At 39.3% G+C, this 20,662-nt stretch overlaps 1 protein-coding gene across 1 annotated transcript in view; it reads right to left on the bottom strand.

Annotated features, from left to right (window-relative positions):
* Positions 1-2,951: 2,951 nt before the first annotated feature.
* Positions 2,952-20,662, bottom strand: part of LOC117494604 (diacylglycerol kinase eta-like) — a gene marked incomplete at its 3' end in the record, with an annotated part of 53,288 nt that continues 35,577 nt past the window's right edge. The window contains 9 exon segments of the mRNA XM_034145534.1: positions 2,952-3,021; positions 4,442-4,601; positions 5,081-5,183; positions 6,212-6,337; positions 7,840-7,946; positions 9,363-9,495; positions 10,457-10,561; positions 11,627-11,707; positions 11,910-12,021. Of these exon segments, the coding sequence (XP_034001425.1) occupies positions 2,952-3,021; positions 4,442-4,601; positions 5,081-5,183; positions 6,212-6,337; positions 7,840-7,946; positions 9,363-9,495; positions 10,457-10,537 (780 nt within the window).

Genomic DNA, 20,662 nt, shown 5'->3' with positions numbered 1-20,662 from the left:
TCAAGTAGGGAAGACTCTTTTAAAGTAGGTCTTGACATTTTCATCAGCAGTACTTTTGGTCGCACATTGGCCATGTGACTGGATATAAATCTCCGTCCGTGTACCCTTAGCTGAGGTCTGGAAATGTGATATTAATAAACAGTTAATCATGTAACTTAAATGAAATGCACTTTTTCATAAAAATAACAGATCTGAAGAGTGATAGTATTTCTTAGAATATCTACAAACACATTTTTATGGTAGGTATTGTTTCTGTTGTGGTGCAGAAACATTTATTTGTCTGGTTTATTATGCCTGAATCAGTCATTTGAAAACGTCAAATAAAGACAGAATAGTCTAAGTACTGACAGCACATTTGATCCACTTGTACATAACGCAGTCAGCCAAAAAAATACCTTTTAACTAATTGACAAATGACTAATGAGATCCTTTAAACTGGAAGAACACTCCATTTTAGCTCAACCATTCACGAAGGCAATGAATGAATTAGTGGATAAAAACTGGCTATGAAAGTGCATTATCATGCTGTAATAAAAGCATGCCCTTAAACCACCAGAAAGAGAGGTTTGAAGCAGCTTCAAATCAAAATACAGACCAGCTCTCAGTCAGTTTCTAACCCCCCCCCTCTGCTTTAGGGCTGATTGCCTCGGCTGCCAGCTGCCAGGTTCAATTGATCCTCAGTGGATGTCTTCCAAAGTCTTTTCTTGGAGCTGTGGAGATCTGGCAGCTAATTTATGGACACCATCTGTCAAAAGGCAGACAGCTTCCCGAAAGTAATTTACCTGTAGAGGAGAATCGAGGCTGTCGTCTTCCTTCACCGTCGGGGTGCGTTTGGTGGTGGTGGGCACCTCGTACGTCATCACACTCCATCTGAACACAAAACACACACCTGTGTCAATGTCACGCGACAGAATATACACTTTTTTTAAATCGGAGTATCAGATTGAGATAGGAGGAGAGGACACTGTGGGTGTTTCTCAATGTCGAGGAAGGCTGCTCCAGAGCCACTATTACTACGTCATCGAGTGCCGCCGAAGGACTGTTCCAATGTCCAGCATACTTGGAATTCTACCGAGGCCGGCGTACTTCGTATAGCGAGACATTTCGAGGCAGCACATGTTTTAGACGACTCCGCGGTCTTAAAATCCCCACAATGCTTAGCGCACGGACCAATTTCCAAATCTTTGGCGGAAATCGCGCTCCATTTAAGGCGAGGCCTCGCATATGACGCACACCTGCACACCTGTTAGCCTGTTCCACCACTCTTCGCTACAAACCAAGCGTCCTCGACATTGAGAAACACCCAGGGAATCAAAAGAAAATCTATTTCTAGATCAAAGACGTTTTCAACATGTTGAACACAGATAGGATGTGTTTTTTTACCCTATTTGAGTGATATACTGTTAATTTGTTGCTTGAAAAGGATTTTGCTTTCAAGTTAGAGGAACATGTCAGGAAAGCTTTTAAAAATGTGCAAAACAACTGTGCTATAAATGTTGCCAAACGCTTCTGAAAATGTCCCGTAACGGTGCAAAACGTTTTGATAAATGGTGTTAAAAGAAAGTGCTGACTGCTTCTAAAAACAGTGCTTAAAATGGTGCTAAACAGTGCTAAATATGATGCTAAACAGTGCTAAATATGATGCTAAACAGTGCTAAATATGATGCTAAACAGTGCTAAATATGATGCTAAACAGTGCTAAATATGATGCTAAACAGTGCTAAGAATACAGCTAAACAGTGCTAAATATGGAGAGGAACAGTGTTAAAATAAATGGTGCTAAACGGTGCTAATAATGGTGCTAAACTTCACTGCAACTAGTGCTAAACGGTGCTAAAAAGTGTGCTAAATTGTGTTAAATAGTGCGAACAATGCTGATGAACAGTGTTAAAAATAAATGGTGCTAAACGGTGCTAATAATGGTGCTAAACTAAACTAAAACGTGTGCTAAACTTCACTGCAACTAGTGCTAAACGGTGCTTAATTGTGCTAAATAGTGCTAGAAAAAGGGGCAGGCAATAGGTTGCTTTTCTTCAACTCAAGGTATCAACGCGCTCCAGCATCTTAGGTGGTGGCTATCGCAGGTTCTCAGGTATCTGCAGCAGATGGGCGTCGTCGTCGCAGAGCCCCACCCAAGCCCAGCACGCGGGCCAGGGTCGGTTGCCCGTGCCCAAGGCGGCAGCACGCCAGCTGGCACTGCAACACCGAGAACACACATGTCATCAGGAAACTAACGGGTCATTTCCACTCCCATCTTAAAGCTGAACGCGGTGCTGCAGACTGTGACCGTAGGAGACAGTCAGGTCCAATCTTGAATACAAGTGAAAAACATCACACTTGGTACCCCCAACATTAACAAATTTGTTTCTTTAATCAAATATGACCTTCAATTATTCAAACCTTTTTGACACGGCACTTGTGTTTTCAAATGAAAAACGATGTTATCCGTCATGGCATCCGTTATTAAGTCAGATTAAATCCATGACATTATTTAATTAGATGAGGTAATCAGTGTGGTAGTGAGGCATAACCTATTTTTTAAATAACACCTTATTTATAAAAACATACGAAGAGCTGGGCCGCTCACTAGAGGTATATCGCCTCATACATGAATACTGTGTAATATATTTTTACATATATATTTAAGAAGTACAATATAAGACAAGCAGAAGTTTATTATAGTTAAGTCATTATACTTTTTGTGTGTGAGGGCCGATTCAAAATGGTCCGTGGGCCGTAGTTTGGACATATTACAAAATGTGTCGTACTTTAGTTCTAATAGAGCTTTTTATCATCAACATTATAGGTATCTTGCTGCTTTCTCTTGCCTTCAGTGTTTTTGACAATTACCTGACTATTATATCACCACCCCCCCCCCTCTTCCTCCTCCTCCTCCTCCTTCCTGCACTCACCTGTTTATGGAGGTTGAGTTTATCGAGCTCTGAGAGCACCCAGCCCACGCTGCCGTCTCCTCCGCACACCAGGATACGAAATGTCACAAACTTCTGGAAAAGGCGCAGGCTGAGGGGAGGGAGAGGAGGACGAAGAGCACACAGTGTTAAGAGGTACATGTCATGAAAAGGCAGCACAATTACAGCATGCATTAAACCAGTCGTGACGGACTACAAACTCCCACTACTGAAAGAAAAAAGACTTTTCAGCTGCATCTGAGCTTATTTTTCATTATGTATGGTTTTGGTTTTCCCACTAACATCGCAAACTTATTTTTCCGTCGGTTAATTCTGTACATATTCCACAAAGTCTGGAGATTACTGATGCCAAAACATCCCCTTTAGGAAAGTGCCATTAAAAGTTACGTATTTTTCCGGGGCAGCAGTTTAAAAATCCAACTCAGATCAGATCAAGACAACTCACAAATGTTCTTATTCCAACACCATTTTCAAGAGGTTTTAGTGAACAGAGCTTCATTTTACAAATACTTCGTTACTGTACTTAAATACATGTTTCTGGTATCAGTACTTTACTCCACTACCTATTTTACTGACGACTTTTTACTTTGACTTCTTACATTTTGAACCCAAATACCTGTACTTTCTACTTCTCACATTTTGAACACAAATACCTGAACTTTCTACTTCTTACATGTTGAACACAAATACCTGTACTTTCTACTTCTTACATTTTGAACACAAATACCTGTACTTTCACTTCTTACAGGTTGAACCCAAATACCTGTACTTTCTACTTCTTACATGTTGAACCCAAATACCTGTACTTTCTACTTCTTACATGTTTGAACACAAATACCTGTACTTTCTACTTCTCACATGTTGAACACAAATACCTGTATTTCTCTACTTCTACATGTTGAACACAAATACCTGTACTTTCTACTTCTCACATGTTGAACCACAAAATACCTGTACTTTCTACTTTCTCACAGTGTTGAACCCAATACCCTGTACTTTCTACTTCTCACATTTCCCAAACAGGCTGGTTCCTTTAGTTTGAATGTGTGTTTTGGTGGCGTGATCATTATTATTTAGAGTCATTGCGTGCCTATTGATTTGAACACGATCCGTGTATCCATCATTTCCTGGTCTTCTCTAAAGAAGAGGGACCAATGAAACGTTGTCATGTTGCCGTTGTTCAGCATGGAAACATTCATTAGCTAACATGACATTATTGTTCTATTAATATAAAGGGAGGTCAGGTACTCTTTAAAACAGCTGCTAGTTATGGGTACTTTTTACTCGAAGCCCATACTTCTTTACTTTTAATTGAGTAAAGAAGTTTAGTCAGTACTTCTACTTTTACCAGAGTACTTTTAAACACGAGTATCTGTACTTCTACTTGAGTAAAGGATGTGTGCACTTTTGCCATCGCTGCTTCTAAGTACCGTACTATGACAATTTGTGAATACACCTTTGATGACTCAGACGAAAACAATTATTCGATTATTTATAAAGGGATTATGTACCCGAGCTCTGGTCCTCCGTTCATCAGGTCGAAGACTTGAGCCGGGTTGAGAAGCTGCTTGAATTTTCGGAGGAACTTCACCCCCTGGTTGTCTCCGCTTTTAGAGTTCACGAGGACCAGGAGAGGGCTGGAGCACGAGGCCGAGGTGGCGTTCCAGAAGCCTGAAAGAAAAATGAATAACAAAGGTTTTAATGGTAAAGAAAATGGGAAAAAACACATTTCCTTCAGGATAAATAAAGTCTTATCTTATCTTAGCTCTCTGTTGAATACATGTTGAACAAGCTGGAGAACTGTGTGTATTTTTTAAATATCCATAATATGTAGAAATAAGACAATGCTGCCCTAAAGAACTTTCAACATGTTGCAAAATATGAATCTGTTCAAGTGCAACATGTATTACTAAGCGTGCTAAAATATAAAGCTTTATAGTTGGGTGTTTTTTTTACATTGCAACAGCCCCTTGTTTTTTTTCTACCTTTGCACATAATATAGACCCCACTGGAGATGAAAAATGACATTTCTGCACTTTGAACCTGCTGTGTGCAATATTATGGACAAAAGAGCCTGAATCAATGTCTATATATGTGTGTGTGTGTGTGTGTTTGTGTGTGTGATGGTGCATGTGTGAGGGGTGTCTCACCATCTGAGTCGATGCTGTTAAGTGCAGTGGGAGGGATGATTGACACTCGATATTGACCCAGGGGACACACCTTCCCCATTTGTTCTTTACAGCTGTTGTGGACCTGCACGCACAAACACACAAACACACACACAAACACACACACTGTCAGCGGTCTCCATAGTAATTCTATATTTCAGTAGAAGCAGAAAGGTCGTTATATCCCTCTGAAACCGACGAAATGTCAGTTCTGTAACCTTCACAAATACCACTCTGATTCATTTGTACGTGTGCTTGCCTGTGTGTGTTGTGTGTGTGTGTGTGTGTGTGTGTGTGTGTGTGTGGGGGTGGGTGTGTGTGTGGGTTGTGTGTGTGTTTGTGTGTTGTGTGTGGGTGGGTGTGTGTGTGGGTGTGTGTGGATGTGTGTGTGTGTGTGTGCTGTGGATTAGATTATTAATGTGTGTTCATTTGCCCTGAACACACAAAAGCAATTCAGCCTTTGCTAAGTGGAACTGAGAGGCAGAGTAAAATTACATCTCTGTGTCTTAAAGGACAATTCCCTTGAGCCGTGCTGCTGGATTTTGAAATGAATGCTGTCTTTTGTACTGATACTAAAGTGAAGTCCATAAAATGTAGCTTACTTTGCTTTTTCATTATATGCATTACAGTCGAGAGAATTTAGTTTTTTGCCCAGGAACGTTATTCTCCTCATCTCGCTTGAGACGAGAATTCACTTTTATTCTGAAGGTATTCTCACACTTCCAGTTTTATCCCAGATAATTGTTTTTTGCATTTAGAAAAAGCTACTAAAAGTCCACATTTGGGACATTTCAAAGATATTGTTTACCATGCAGATCAATACATGTATGTCTTCTCCTTAGCGTATTGACATCTTTTAGATTGTTGCATTTATTGCATTTAAATTGTCTACTGTTTTTACTTATGGTGTGTGAGCTGTGCTGTGAGACTTTGGTCTGGAGGTTTTCAAGTGCGTTATAAATAAAGCTGTATTGTGTTATGATAAATCCATGTGAAAACTTCATTGGGCGACCTCTAAACTGAGCTAGCAGTGACGTTGGAAAGATAAATGCTAACGCTGATTTGACAGGACAGTTTTGTGACAGGGGGGGAAGGCCGAATCAATGGACTCACGATGGCTTTGCACAGAGGCAGACTGCCAGTCCTGCAGCCGCCGCACGCTGCACAGTTCTTGTCACACACCACACATTTAGCGCTGACTGGCAGGTTGCCTTCGAGCCACTGGTGGGGCATGACCACCTGGGGAAGATGTGCAAAAAATACTCAGAACATGAGACATCAGTGTGCTCAGGTATGACAAATCAGGGAGGAAATGATTGTATTCAAACATCTACAGAAAGTGCTTTTTGTATCCGGATCAGAGGTGGGAAGTAGTGGAGTACAAATACTTTGTTACTGTACTTAAGTACATTGTTCTGGTATCAGTACTTTACTCCACTACTTATTTTTCTGATGACTTTTCTTACATTTTGAACCCAAATACCTGTACTTTCTACTTCTTACATGTTGAACACAAATACCTGTACTTTCTACTTCTTACATGTTGAACACAAATACCTGTACTACTTTCTACTTCTTACATGTTGAACCCAAATACGTACTTTCTACTTCTTACATGTTGAACACAAATACCTGTACTTTCTACTTCTTACATGTTGAACCCAAATACCTGTACTTTCTACTTCTTACATGTTGAACACAAATACCTGTACTTTCTACTTCTTACATGTTGAACACAAATACCTGTACTTTCTACTTCTTACATTTTTGAACCCAAATACCTGTACTTTCTACTTCTACATGTTGAACCCAAATACCTGTACTTTCTGACTTCTTACATGTTGAACCCAAATACCTGTACTTTCTACTTTCTTACATGTTTGAACCCAAATACCTGTACTTTCTACTTCTTACATGTTGAACTCAAATACCTGTACTTTCTACTTCTTACATTTTGAACCCAAATACCTGTACTTCTACTTCTTACATGTTGAACTCAAATACCTGTACTTTCTACTTCTTACATGTTGAACCCCAAATACCTGTACTTCTACTTCTTACATGTTGAACTCAAATACCTGTACTTTCTACTTCTTACATTGTTGAACACAAATACCTGTACTTTCTACTTCTTACATGTTGAACACAAATACCTGTACTTTCTACTTCTTACATTGTTGAACCCAAATACCTGTACTTTTCTACTTCTCACATTTCCCAAACAGGCTGGTTCCTTTAGTTTGAATGTGTGTTTGGTGGGCGTGATCATTATTATTTAGAGTCATTGCGTGCCTATTGATTTGAACACGATCCGTGTATCCATCATTCCTGGTCTTCTCTAAAGAAGAGGGACCAATGAAACGTTGTCATGTTGCCGTTGTTCAGCATGGAAACATTCATTAGCTAACAATGACATTATTGTTCTATTAATATAAAGGGAGGTCAGGTACTCTTTAAAACAGCTGCTAGTTATGGGTACTTTTTACTGAAGTACATTTCAAAGCCCTCTTTACTTTTACTTGAGTAAAGAAGTTTAGTCAGTACTTCTACTTTTACCAGAGTATTTTTTAACATCTGTACTTCTACTTGAGTAAAGGATGTGTGTACTTTTGCCATCTCTGATCCTGGATTACTAAATACATCACAGTTGTTATATTTAGTCTTGTAAGTTTATCCGCTCGGAAATGAAATGTAAGCTTTCTTTTTGTCGACAGGTCTTCTCTCACTGAGTTATAACTCACCCCTTCCTCATCCTCAATGATGTCATTTCCTATGGAGGCCAGTGTGGTCCATTTGCAGTTGTTGGTGGAGCGGACTGCACAGCGCTTATGAGCCTTGAACTTGCAAACTGCAGGAAAGAGGTCAATAAACTTCATCGTTATTTCATCGTTAAATAAATATCCATGACAATTCAAATGCATGATTTGCTTGGGAAGTCACGAAACGTTCCTCATGCTGCAATAATGAAGAAGTTATTAACTGTCTTGTCACAGTCACGTGTTCGAAATACTTTTCTAGAAGACTGCCAGGAAAAGGGACATTTATGTAACAGCACGGTACATTTAAACATGACTGCTTAGTGTTGGGAAAATACTGAATGTCCTCTTCCAACATGAGAGTAACATGATAACAAAGGTATCCCAACTGTAGCTGTGTACATGACAGGATGTATGATTACCTAGAAGAGCATCAGGACTGTTTGAGGCATATGATAGCTATGTGATTAACATGATGATTCAGCCTCTATGGAGATAGACATAGGACAAGCATGATCATTTCTGACGTGGAGCTAATCTGAAGTAAACATTGAATACTGCTTTCTATTCCTCCATCTTGTGACTGTGTAACTCCCTCTCTTGGATATCAGCATGTGAAGGACACTGTTCAGGAACTAGTTGATGCTCTGTATGTGATGACTACTTCCATTCTGGAGAGGATCACAAATACATGGATCCTGAGATTGAAGCTCAAGCCGGTGACCAGTGATTATTAACATTTTTAAGTATTCAGAAGTCAGAATTTTGAGAAAAAGTCAGAATTTTGAGAAGAAGTCAGAATTTTGAGAAGAAGTCTGAATTTTGAGAAGAAGTCAGAATTTTGAGAAGAAGTCTGAATTTTGAGAAGTCAGAATTTGAGAAAGTCAGAATTTTGAGAAGAAGTCAGAATTTTGAGAAAGTCAGAATTTTGAGAAAAAGTCTGAATTTTGAGAAAAAGTCTGAATTTTGAGAAAAAGTCTGAATTTTGAGAAGAAGTCAGAATTTTGAGAAGTCAGAATTTTGAGAAAGTCCGAATTTTGAGATGAAGGTCTGAATTTTGATAAAAAGTCAGAATTTTTGATAAAAGTCAGAATTTTGAGGTTTTTAGAAAAATCTGAATTTTTTGAAAAGTCAGAATTTTGAGAAAAAAGTCAGAATTTTGAGAAAAAAGTCAGAATTTAGAGAATTTATTTTTGAGAATTTTCAGAAGAAAAATTTGAATTTGGAGATTTTCAGAAAAAAGCCAACATTTTGTGAAAAAAGATGTATGATTACCTACAAGAACCGGTATTCCTCCATCTTGTGACTGTGTAAGTCCCACTCTTGTATATCAGCATGTGAAGGACACTGTTCAGGAACTAGTGTGTGTGTGTGTGTGTGTGTGTGTGTGTGTGTGTGTGTGTGTGTGTGTGTGTGTGTGTGTGTGTGTGTGTGTGTGTGTGTGCGTGTGTGTGTGTGTGCATGTGTTGTGCGTGTGTGCGTGCGTGTGTGTGTGTGTGTGTATGTACCCTCGCAGGACAGGCCGTGGGAGGTGACGCCTGGCAGAGCCTCCCGGCAGACGTTACAGAAGGTCGGTCTGGCGTGAGAGCAGGCGTACCAGTTGTGCATCCCGGAGAAATGCTCCATGTTGAACTGGCTGGCCTGAAGGAGGAGGAAGAGGAGGAGGAGGAGGAAGAAAGAGACGACAGCGCTTCATGTTAAACTGGCTAGATTCAGAAGGTGGAAACACAGACACAAAAGTCATCCGAGCGCTACGTCAGAATATGTAGCCTGGGGGAGGACAGATATTGCAGGATGGGGCGATGACTCTTTGTATTTCACGCTGGACTACATAGCCAGAGGAAGCATGGATTTCCATCACATGCTTTTATCACATGGCAATACTTATGTTGATGTATAATGTTGTATTTAGTTTTTATAATTCTTATACTAAGACGTTTGTTTTACATTTTTGTCTTTGCTTTTGTTTGCTTTGTACAGCCCTTTGAGGCATTTCTTGTGATTTGGTATAATATATTTTTATTAGATTTGATTTGATAATGACACCAGCAGTACCCATTAAACGTTGTTGCCTCGGGATTGGGACGATGATAACTTCACTACAGCTGACAAGGCAATTAACCTCCCTAAACAGAATGATCCACTCTCCTCCTTTTCAGAAAGTGTTCACAGCTAGAGATATCAAAATGTCAGATCTGTAAAAAGGATTTGTTCTGAGAATATGCCATCCTCAGTTTGATAAGTGCTCCTGAAGTAGTATTAACGACTAACAAGATAACGGCAAACTCCTAAATGTGAGAAACATTGAAACCGAATGAGAGAATTTCAGCATTAATGGCAGCTTACAGTCTACGGCTCTCTTTATAGCACCTTCAAAAACAAGGGTTTATGAGCAATATTCATCAAGTGAAAAGTACATAAGAGAAAAGTGAAGGAGAGAGTATGTTGTTCCAAGAAAGCAGAACAGGACGATATGTTGAGAAAATAACTAATGGGCGAAGAATGGAGAACTCACTAGCTTTTTTATAATAGGTGTGTCCTGAGGATTTTCAAGGTGTAAGCGCAGAATAAATAACAATATCAGAAATGTTAAGACGCTAACCTCGTAGGTTTCCCATTTCTGGACGGACTTGAGAGCGCCGATCCAGTCCTCCATTTCCTTCCTGCTCTCAGCACAGAGCATTAGTTTGCGAAATGGAGTGATCACCTGAGGAAGAAGGGTAACTAATTGAAAAGACTTCATCCATGGTACTTCAGTTATTAATTTGTCGACATTTGCATCACATATTGGAGCCATGCTAGTAGAAGCTAAATGCTAACGTCAGCATGCTAACATACTCATAAGACAGTGCTAACATGCCAACCCAGTCTCACGGCATTTCGTGTTATTAGTCACGAAATTAATGTAATCTATTGATTCGTGTTCACCAACACGATTTTCACCTTTTTTTTGTGTCACACAGAACGATTTTAAATGCAATGTATTTCTATTGGTAGTATGTTTCGTGCCTGCAACACGTCTTTTTGTCCGGTCGGGTCTTGGAAGACCAGAAGCTGTGTGGTTCATAAAAACATGTTCTTACTCAATATCTTACCCTAAGCTTAACCCTATCCCTTTTATTTTAAATTGTATAATGTCTGAGTTTTTTTGCCGTCAGTGAGGAAAAGAAATGTCTCAGAGCCTCAGAATACTGACATCTGTATTTTATGTCATCTTTTTTTCCCTTCTAATGTGTTATTATTTGGTGCAGGCACGAAACATACTACCAATATAAATACATTGCTTCTAAAATCGTTCTGTGTCAGAATACTGAAATCTGTATTTTTTTTTAAATGTCTTTTTCCTTCTAATTTGTTATTATTTACATTGCTTTTAAAATCGTTCTGTGTGACACAAAAAAAATGGCGAAATCGTGTTGGTGAAGTCAATAGATTAATTTCGTGACTATAACACGAAATGCCGTGAGACTGTGTTGAACATGCGTATGTTGAGCTAGCGTGCTAAAACGTGTGTATTAGCTTCTTAAACACAATGTACAGATGAGACTGGTGGGCTCATGGGAATGTCATTAGCTTTTTAGGTACAGTTTAAGTTTTGGATGAATCCTATTAAGATAAACTAAAAATACAACTAGATAAACTGTCACAGATAATCAAATGGTAAAATGTAACTGTAGTTTGGAATTTTGTCATAACAGGCCATTGAAAACTGAGCCAAATAAACCATTTTTTAATGCTTTAATCAACATTTGATAGCAGTTTTGTATCTTACTGTGAAGCTGTTGTTGATGTTCTTGGTGCTGGTCTCGGCCACGCTGGCGTCTGATAGGTCCACTTCATCGAAAATCAGAGACTAATGGGGGAAAAACACGACAATTAAAACACCAGCTTCTCCTGCCGTTCCCATACGTGTACGGGTTGTATTGTAATATATATCACATGTTTACTTTTCCCTGACACTTAATATTCATTTCTGTCCAATTTGAGATTTGATTTGTATGTGCAGTGCTTATAAATTTGACATTTTAAAGCTGCCGTTTCAAACACTCTTGTACCTTGCAGTCTTTGGCGTAGTAGAGTGTCCTCCCTCTGAGTTTGAAGTACCTCCTCTTCCATCTCTGAAAAGAACTGGTCTGCTTTAAGAGGATTCCCCTCCTTCACACTTTTCTGTCGTGACACACAGAGAGGACAAAAGGGGGAAGGATGGGAGGAGAGGGAAGGAAATGAATAACAGATGTTAGTGCATCCAGACACCCTGAATTACTAGTGACAGCTATTCTACCTGGAGAAGCACACACACAGAAGGAGATCAGTTTGGATTGTGTCACTAAGATTGTGTTTACAGGAGAGCAGAGGTGAGACTCTCACAGAAAGGTTCATTTACAGCGTATTTGTGCAATATCACACACCTTCCAGTCATTATTAACGTAAGACCACTGTTCTAATAACCTTCCCCGGGCACTGCAGATGAACATTATCTCATTAGATAACTCTCCCTGGTAAACAAATATATGAATGTTCGGAAATGCAAATTATGAATTCATCGTGTCGGGATGCCTCTGGAAATATGTTCCCTTGTGTTTACAAAAATAGCATCTGTTAAATAAGAAAACGAGGTTGCTACGTCTGGCTGAGGTCCAGTATTTGTGTGTAAATGGCAAAAAGTAATACAGTGTGTGTGTGTGTGTGTGTGTGTGTGTGTGTGAAAATTATTAACACTGCAGGAACGCGTGATTTTATTTGACACACGGATTTCATGTAATCGTATTTTCTCTCCATCTCTATTTACAAGAACACGCCCTGAGAGGACAGCATGCGCCATGGGTAATCAATTGGAGATTGGACATCAGGGTCGCCATGGAGATCCTTATTTCTCCAACAAGAGGATGCAGACACAGACACAGACACAGACACAGACACAGACACAGACACACACACAACACACACACACACACACACACACACACACACACACACACACACACACACACACACACACACACACACACACACACACACACACACACACACACACACACACACACACCACACACACACACACACACACACACACACACACACACACACACACACACACACACACACACACACACACACACACACACACACAGATGCAATCTCAGACTCTGATCACGCCACTGGCTGCCTCCACCTGCACGTTATCACCAAAACATTCCTGCATGGCAGCTTTCATTACATCAAACTGCAATGACAAGCCTGCGGTGTGTGTGTGTGTGTGTGTGTGTGTGTGTGTGCTGCCTGCATGTTTTCATACCAGAAATGTCACTTCTCCCTAGGGGTTATTCATACAGGAGGATATAGCTGGAGTGGATTAACAAGAAATGTTTAAGAGGAAACATAATTTCCCTAAAACCGAAATGTGGCTGCCGAAGAAACTATATTTACTAGACGTACAAAACGAAAAAGTTTGATTTTAGATTAGTCAGAAGACATGTCTTAATGTTATTCAATCCTTTATTAACAAATGCTAGGACCTTGGCACTTATTTGCTGAATTAATTTCCATCAGAAACATCCAGACAAAGATGATACTTTCTCGGTTTGAACATAAACAAATGACTTCAAAATATGGTCATTTTATTTCACATCGTGTCAGAGATGAGATGTTGAGTTTTATTTCCAAACAACAATTATGAACTGAGCTATTTTGGTTTTTAAATTGCTGACTTTTCACAATAAAATAGAAACAATAACCTACGTTAGAAAACCCATGAAGGAGGGTATCTGTAAACCCTATTATAATGTGTCCCAGACAATTTGGATATGACATGAATCATGCTGCTCTTTGGAAAAGCCTCAAGGACAAATGCCGGCGCACGGTAATCAGCAGACACAGTGAATAAGGTCATCTATTTATCACGCGATTCCCCCGAAGTTCTTTACGTCATCTGCAATGAAACAGCTTGCACAACATGCACTGCCACTACCAACTGTGCACAAAGGTGACCTGATCTGTTGGCGTGTAAACATGAATCAGAGATGTTGAAATAATCCCTGAGAGGTTGCGTGAATAAGAATTACAACTTTGTTTTAGTGTTAATGAAATGGTAGTAAAAGGGTATCAAACTTGAATGTGTGTAAATGATTCCCTTTCCACCTCAAGGCAATAAAACTCGGGAGAAATCGTAATTGAATTTGAGTAATTTGGATGAATGGTGTTCGGTTGTTTAGTGGTTTGTTTTACAGTGAATTAAGCTGTAAAAAAGGCGAGAAGTAATCATTAACATTGAGAGCTGTCAGGGGTAAAGAGCTTTTTATTGACGCTATTTTGCAACCACAAAATATAAGAAGAAGTGCTAAAAGGAAAGTGGGAGGGAGTAAAAACAGTTTATCTCCAAATAAGGAGCCGGCTGATGAATAGCGCTATAATAAAAAAGACAGAACAGACAACGACCAAAGACTCAATGCTTTCCTCAACAAAGGTATGTTGTTTCCCTGACTTGATAAACTTGGCAGGGTCTCTCCAGCATGACTGAAGAAATCTGCCCTGAAGGAAATATTTATTTCAGACGAAACATACGTCACCTCTATGGTAAATACCAACCGACCACAAGCTTACACAAGAGAAGAGAGAGTTATGCCAACGTTTAAATGGAAGTCAGAAACTGTCAGACTGCATGACATAACAAATAATCCAATGTGGTAATGCTTCAGGCTGACGTGATGTCAAAAAACATGATTATAATTCCCCAAAACTATGGTATCAGAACACATTGTTCGCTTAAGAGCTGGGACTAAAATATGATATTAGCTAAGACAATCAAAAGTGAAACTTAGCCTTATTGCTAGCTAGTTAGCGTACCAATATGCAGGTCCTGTGCTTCAGTACTTAGCTTTTGAATGATATGCTGTGTTGCTAGCACTTCGTACGTCAGTAAATCTTGTACAATGGTTAGTAAGTTGACAAAATAAGCATTTTATCCTTCAGTTACTAGTAGGGTTGCTCGATTATGGCAAAAATCATAATCTCGATTATTTGGGTCAATAATTGATATCACGATTATCAAAAACGATTATCCATTTACTTTGAAAACATCAATTTATTGGAGATTTTTTTTTTAACAGTTGATTACCCTGAACTTTAAGTTTAATTCAACTGAAAAACCAATAAAAAAAAAAAAATAAATTTTTTTGTTTTTTATAATAATAAAAAATAATCGTTCTTTTTTTAATTACGTTGTTTTCGTAATCGTTGCAAGCCATAATCGTAATTCCGATTAAAATACGGTTAATTGAGCAGCCCTAGCTACTAGAGTAACCTTGCTATTGGAGCAGCTAACGAACGGTACATCTGCTCTTTTGTAACCTCCATATTTCCCTCCATCTCTTTCTCTGTGTTTAGAGGCATTTCCCATCATCTCTTTCAACCTCAATGCCACTCATCTATCACTCTATCTCTCCTTCCTCGTCATTTTCCGTGTTGCTTTATCTGCTCGTCTGTCTTTGCAGCATGCTAATGGCCTTGTAACACAAAGCAGAAGCGCCTCAAATCTAATTCATCACTCCATCAGTTCATAATTTCTCCATTGCCTCTCTGCGTGTGTTTGAGTGCACGTGTGTCCCTGAGATAGCTAGTAATGAGCTTCTTGTGCTGCCACAGTGCATGTTTCCCTTAGGGAGCGCAAATCTCATATTGTGACAGAAAAAAGAGAGGAGGGGAAGGGAAGGATTGATGGTGGGTGCCATGATAGATAGCCCAATGATATGGATCATTAGTGAGCGGAGATAGGAAAAGGAAAACAGAGCTGTGACAGCGGCGAGGAAAGCACGATGCTGAAATGACAACAAACAGGGACTCTGGAGGGTTGACATGAGATGGAAATGCCTTGAGGAGGAAAACCCACCAACAACACGGTGTAAAGGTCTCTTTGAAAGAACCACCTGACACATTGCAGATAACGGAGAGGTGAAGCACACCTTCTCCACCAATCAGGCGTCTTCACGGTTCCCACAGCAACTCTCACAGAAGCCGTCAGTCAAGAAGCTAATCTGAGAGGTTTGTTTGTTTGCTAATGACATAGCAACCGCTGATATAGCTCAAGGACGTTCAGTATATGTTTGACCCAACGATGTCTGTGTGAAACCTATAGAGGCTGCATTTAAAGTGGTGTAAGAAATCCACAGCTGCTAAAAAAAAAAAGTGTTATTTGGGCTTGGCAACACCAAGATAACAAGACTTAGCTGAGTACGTTTATAGAAACAACATTTACATTTAGGGCGTTACAAGTGTAGCCACTTTAACGCTAACTAAGTAAGGTAGATTTGTTAGACCAACCACACTGTCATTTGGGATTTTCAAGGTGCTAGTTTTGCACACAATACAAACCTTAATTCTCTACACATATACAGGGTTACTACAGAGACAGGTGTTGCAGAATAACCCAGATTAATCACATTATTATACACACTGCTGCAACATGTGTGACCTTCTCACAACATCTCCTCAGGGCCACTTCTGTACCCATAATGACATTTTAATCAAGTTCCCAAGACTTCCTTGTGATTGGCTACTGCAACAGAGACATATTACCAAGCAAAAAGATTAAAAAAAAAGAGCACGTGTATCATGCATATGCTGCATACACATATTGTACACATATTGTATATTGTATGCAAAGGTCAGATTCTACAGCTAGCAGTCAGACAGTACAGTAGCCACACCCTTGATGCCGTTTTCCTCCTCTCCAGCTGAGCGATGTTGTCAGACAGATCAGTGTATTCATTAGAGCGGCACTAATTACATCACAACAATCAGCCCCTGTAGACCTGATGTGGACACACACACACACACACAAAGACACACACACACAAACACAAAGACACAAACACACACAGAGCTCACTTTCTTTTGAGTCAGCTACACTTAACAACCCAACCGGACACACACACACACACACACACACACACACACACACACACACACACACACACACACACACACACACACGTATACATTACATTGACTTACATGCATTTCCTGGAGACTTATCCTAACCTTAAAGGAAACCTATCATGCTATATTTAAATGATATATTGTAGGGCTGTCTACCCCTAGCCAGCTAAATCAGATACAGTTCTGCATGGTTGATCAAAAAAACTCTGATTTCTATTCATTTGCTTCACAGCTGAGTGACCTAGAAACCATTATGTGGGCATTTTACCACACTTGTTGGCTTGTATGTAAAGACCCCGCTTCAAGTGAGTCTTTGTCAGAAATGATGGCGGATATACATCATGTAACTAGAGAATGCAATTCCTGAAGAAATTGCTAGTGGGAATGCTTTATGCTGAAATGTAATGTGTAAGAAGAAAGTGAAGAATTTAGATTGAAATGATACATTGAACACTGGGGGGCTTGAATGTGTGATGAGAGAAGAAAAGAAAGTAAAAAAAGCTTGGAAAAGCAGCAGAATATTTGAACTGCAAACTTTTGAACTGACTTGATGGCGAATGATCTGTCGCCATGGCAACGGCATTTGATGACACCCCATAATACGCTTAAGATGTGTTGATGGCTGCAAGTCTTTGTCACTTCATGCCCTCAAGAGGCATTTTGTTGAATTATTTTTTGCTTAATTATTTGTCATTTTTCAAGCTACGAGATGTTTTTCTACGTTTATCATGAAAGATTATGTCTCAGGAATGTAGGGTTTGGGAATTATGGCAGTTTTAAAAAAAAATATGAAGGCACATTTCAAGATTTCCTACCACTAGTAAAAACATTCATCCAATGTATGACATGGAACAATACTCTTTTTGCAAAATACTTAATAAAAAGGACCAATCGCGTTTGGAGGGAGAGAAAAATACATAGTATGGTATACCACTAGTGTGACATCACGCACTCTAGTTAATGTTAAAATCTGAAGAAAACCTCTTTACCAAGGTCTGAACAATGTTTAATATCTCTAAAAGTAAGAATCAGATTTAAAAGTTATGTTACACGAATAATATCAGAAAGATGTGTAACATTTGAAAGTTGGAATGACGTTTCTGAGTGAAAGTATGAAGGAGCAGTTAGCAGTTGAAGTCGCATGAAGATTGTTCAAGTCTGAAGAATATCTCCATTGACTTCAATGGTTAAAAATGTGATGTATTATGGGATGTATCTCTGGAATTATGAAAGTTATGAATGATAAAAGTAATAGCAGTCGATTCCCGACCGAGCTGAACGTTTTGATGTTTGAACGGAGTTTCTGCGATGTTCAATGCGGGAGGAGAAGGCCGGCAAAACGGGGGGAATCAAGATTTTGAATAACAGATAGTGGGAATGCTGTGTCAGCATTCCCACTAAATAACAGGTACAACAACAGAACTCTGTAAATAATTGATGCAATCTGTTTAAAAACAAGTCATTTTTCCCAGAGGCAATGCAATGCAGCAGAGCAACATGTGTGTGTTTTTAAACTCCACATTATAACAAATCAAATCAAAGGTGTATCTATGATCCTAGGGCTGTGCAATTAATCGTATTTTAATCTCGATTACGATTTTGGCTTGCAACGATTACGAAAACAACGTAATCGAAATAAAACGATTATTATTTTTATTAAAAAAAAAAAAAAAATGTATTATTATTTTTTTTAATATTTTTTTTTATTGGTTTTTCAGTTGAATTATACTTTAAGTTCAGGGTAATCAACTGTTAAAAACATACTGTTCCAATTTTATTTTTCAATAAATGGATGTTTTCAAAGTAAATGGATAATCGTTTTTAATAATCGTGATATCAATTATTGACCAAAATAATCGTGATTATGATTTTTGCCATAATCGCACAGCCCTAATGATCCTGTAGTTGAAACAATCCATTGGATTAATGAATTATGAATTATGATTTGCCAGTTAGTACAGCCTACACTTGAGAAACTGAATTATCACTTGGCAAAAGAGCAAAAAATGTGCAAACAGTAAAGTGTGCAAACAGCCACATATGTTACAAAGACAAAGTGTGTGAAGCAGGTGAAGTTCCTCTTGTATTTCGGCCATTAGACCTGATTCAGCGTAATGAATAATAGCTGCCAGCCTGTCACTGATAAGGGTAAAACGAAAGGGAAGAAGAAGCCATTCAAAAGGGACCAACTTCTCTTCTACTTTATACAAGAAACACTACAGGAATAAATAGTTATATGCTTGTTGCAAAGTTGTACCTTCTAAGATTGACTTGCATTTAAATGCTGCTTTTGAAGTTATGAAAAGCAAGTCACATATCTAACAGAAGACAACATGGATCTTGTTTGTACATTTATTTTAGTTTTGCCTGATAAAAACCAAAGTGAATGATTGCTTGTGCCTTCAAATACTATATATTGAGACTTAGAAGAACAAATGGGCTAAGAGTTAGCTCTGGGATAACTTACCCCATTTCAACACACATTAAAACCCCCTGTTTAGCCTAAGTCCAGCGTTATATGAATCACACTTTGTAGCGCTGGGCTAAACTTCAGTTGTGACTATTGTTTACATATTCTAGAAATTCAAACGCCCACTGTTTACCTTAGTCCTGTTTCTCCCTGGCTCCTGATTTAGCCCCAGGTTTAGTGATAGCTCTAGGCTAAAGTCTGGGTTAGCCCACTTTGAAATGTGCCAGGACTGTGCCATTGAAAAGCTGCGTTAGCTTCAGGCTAACAGCCCCCTTAGCCTGGGGGTAAATGCAAATGTGAAAAGACAAAGCCTTAATGTGATGAAACCAGAGCCCTGTACTACGAAGCCGGATTTTCTCTTAGCCGGCTGACTTCAGGGAAAACTCGGCCTTTCCGGTCCTACGACGCTGGTTCTCTTTTTAGCGGGCTAGATCTCCATGGTAACTTATGCTGAGCGGCTAACCTCCTCGGGAGCAGGTTAGGTTGCAGGCTAAGAGATCAACTCAGTGAAAGCACCGCCTGCTGACCAATCAGAGCTCCGTGTGCAGAGTTTAAAGCTATCAATTCATATTACAGGATAGAGGAAATACAGAAAAACTGCCGTTGCAGGAAAGACGGTCGGCAAAAATCACCGACTGTGTGAACGTGAAAATTAATAGAATATCCCCTCCCATCTTCAGAGCAATCTGACTATTATAACATTAGCATTAAGAAAGCTTACTTAAATATCTGCCACGACATAAGTAACCGGATCAGAGTAACATTAAGTACAGTCCGTGGCACTGTGAGTGCAGACGTCAATGTGTCCCATTATCATTCATATCATATCACATCATAATGTATCATATATTTCCTTATTTGAGTCAGCTTCTTGAGCCGTATCTGGCCGTGCAACACTCACAGTGTCACATACTGTATGCAGAAGTATTATTTTAAGCAACACATTAAGTTGATGAAACACTCGAGTCAAATGTAATTAAAGTCAGATCCACTCGTGTCTTGGACGGGGCAGTGATATCATAAACCTGTTAATGTACGCATTCAAACGCTTTTTCTTTTACCAGCTGTATTCACCTTGCAGGTGCAGCTATGTGGCTTTTATCCTGGATAAAGTGTTTAAGTCATGGATGTTTAAAGTTTAACTTCTTCATATTTGACTAATATTAAAGTTCACTTTTCATTCAGGAAGTATGACGCTGCGCTGTCAGTACGCTTGTCCATGTTTGAGATTGGTCGAATGCTCCAAATACCACCCCTTTCATGTGAACGCGCACCTAACTAGATAGGACACGGCTGGCTTGAGCGATCCACTTGATAACCAGCGTCGTAGTACAGCTTAGCGAGAGCGCGTATGTTTTGGATTGGGCCAACCGGCTAACTCAAACATATCCAGGTTAGGTTGAA

Source organism: Trematomus bernacchii, unplaced genomic scaffold (assembly GCF_902827165.1).
Source record: "Trematomus bernacchii unplaced genomic scaffold, fTreBer1.1, whole genome shotgun sequence".
NCBI lineage: Eukaryota > Metazoa > Chordata > Actinopteri > Perciformes > Nototheniidae > Trematomus > Trematomus bernacchii.
The sequence above is the reverse complement of the archived record's forward strand: the minus strand, read 5'-3'. Positions and strand labels throughout refer to the sequence as shown.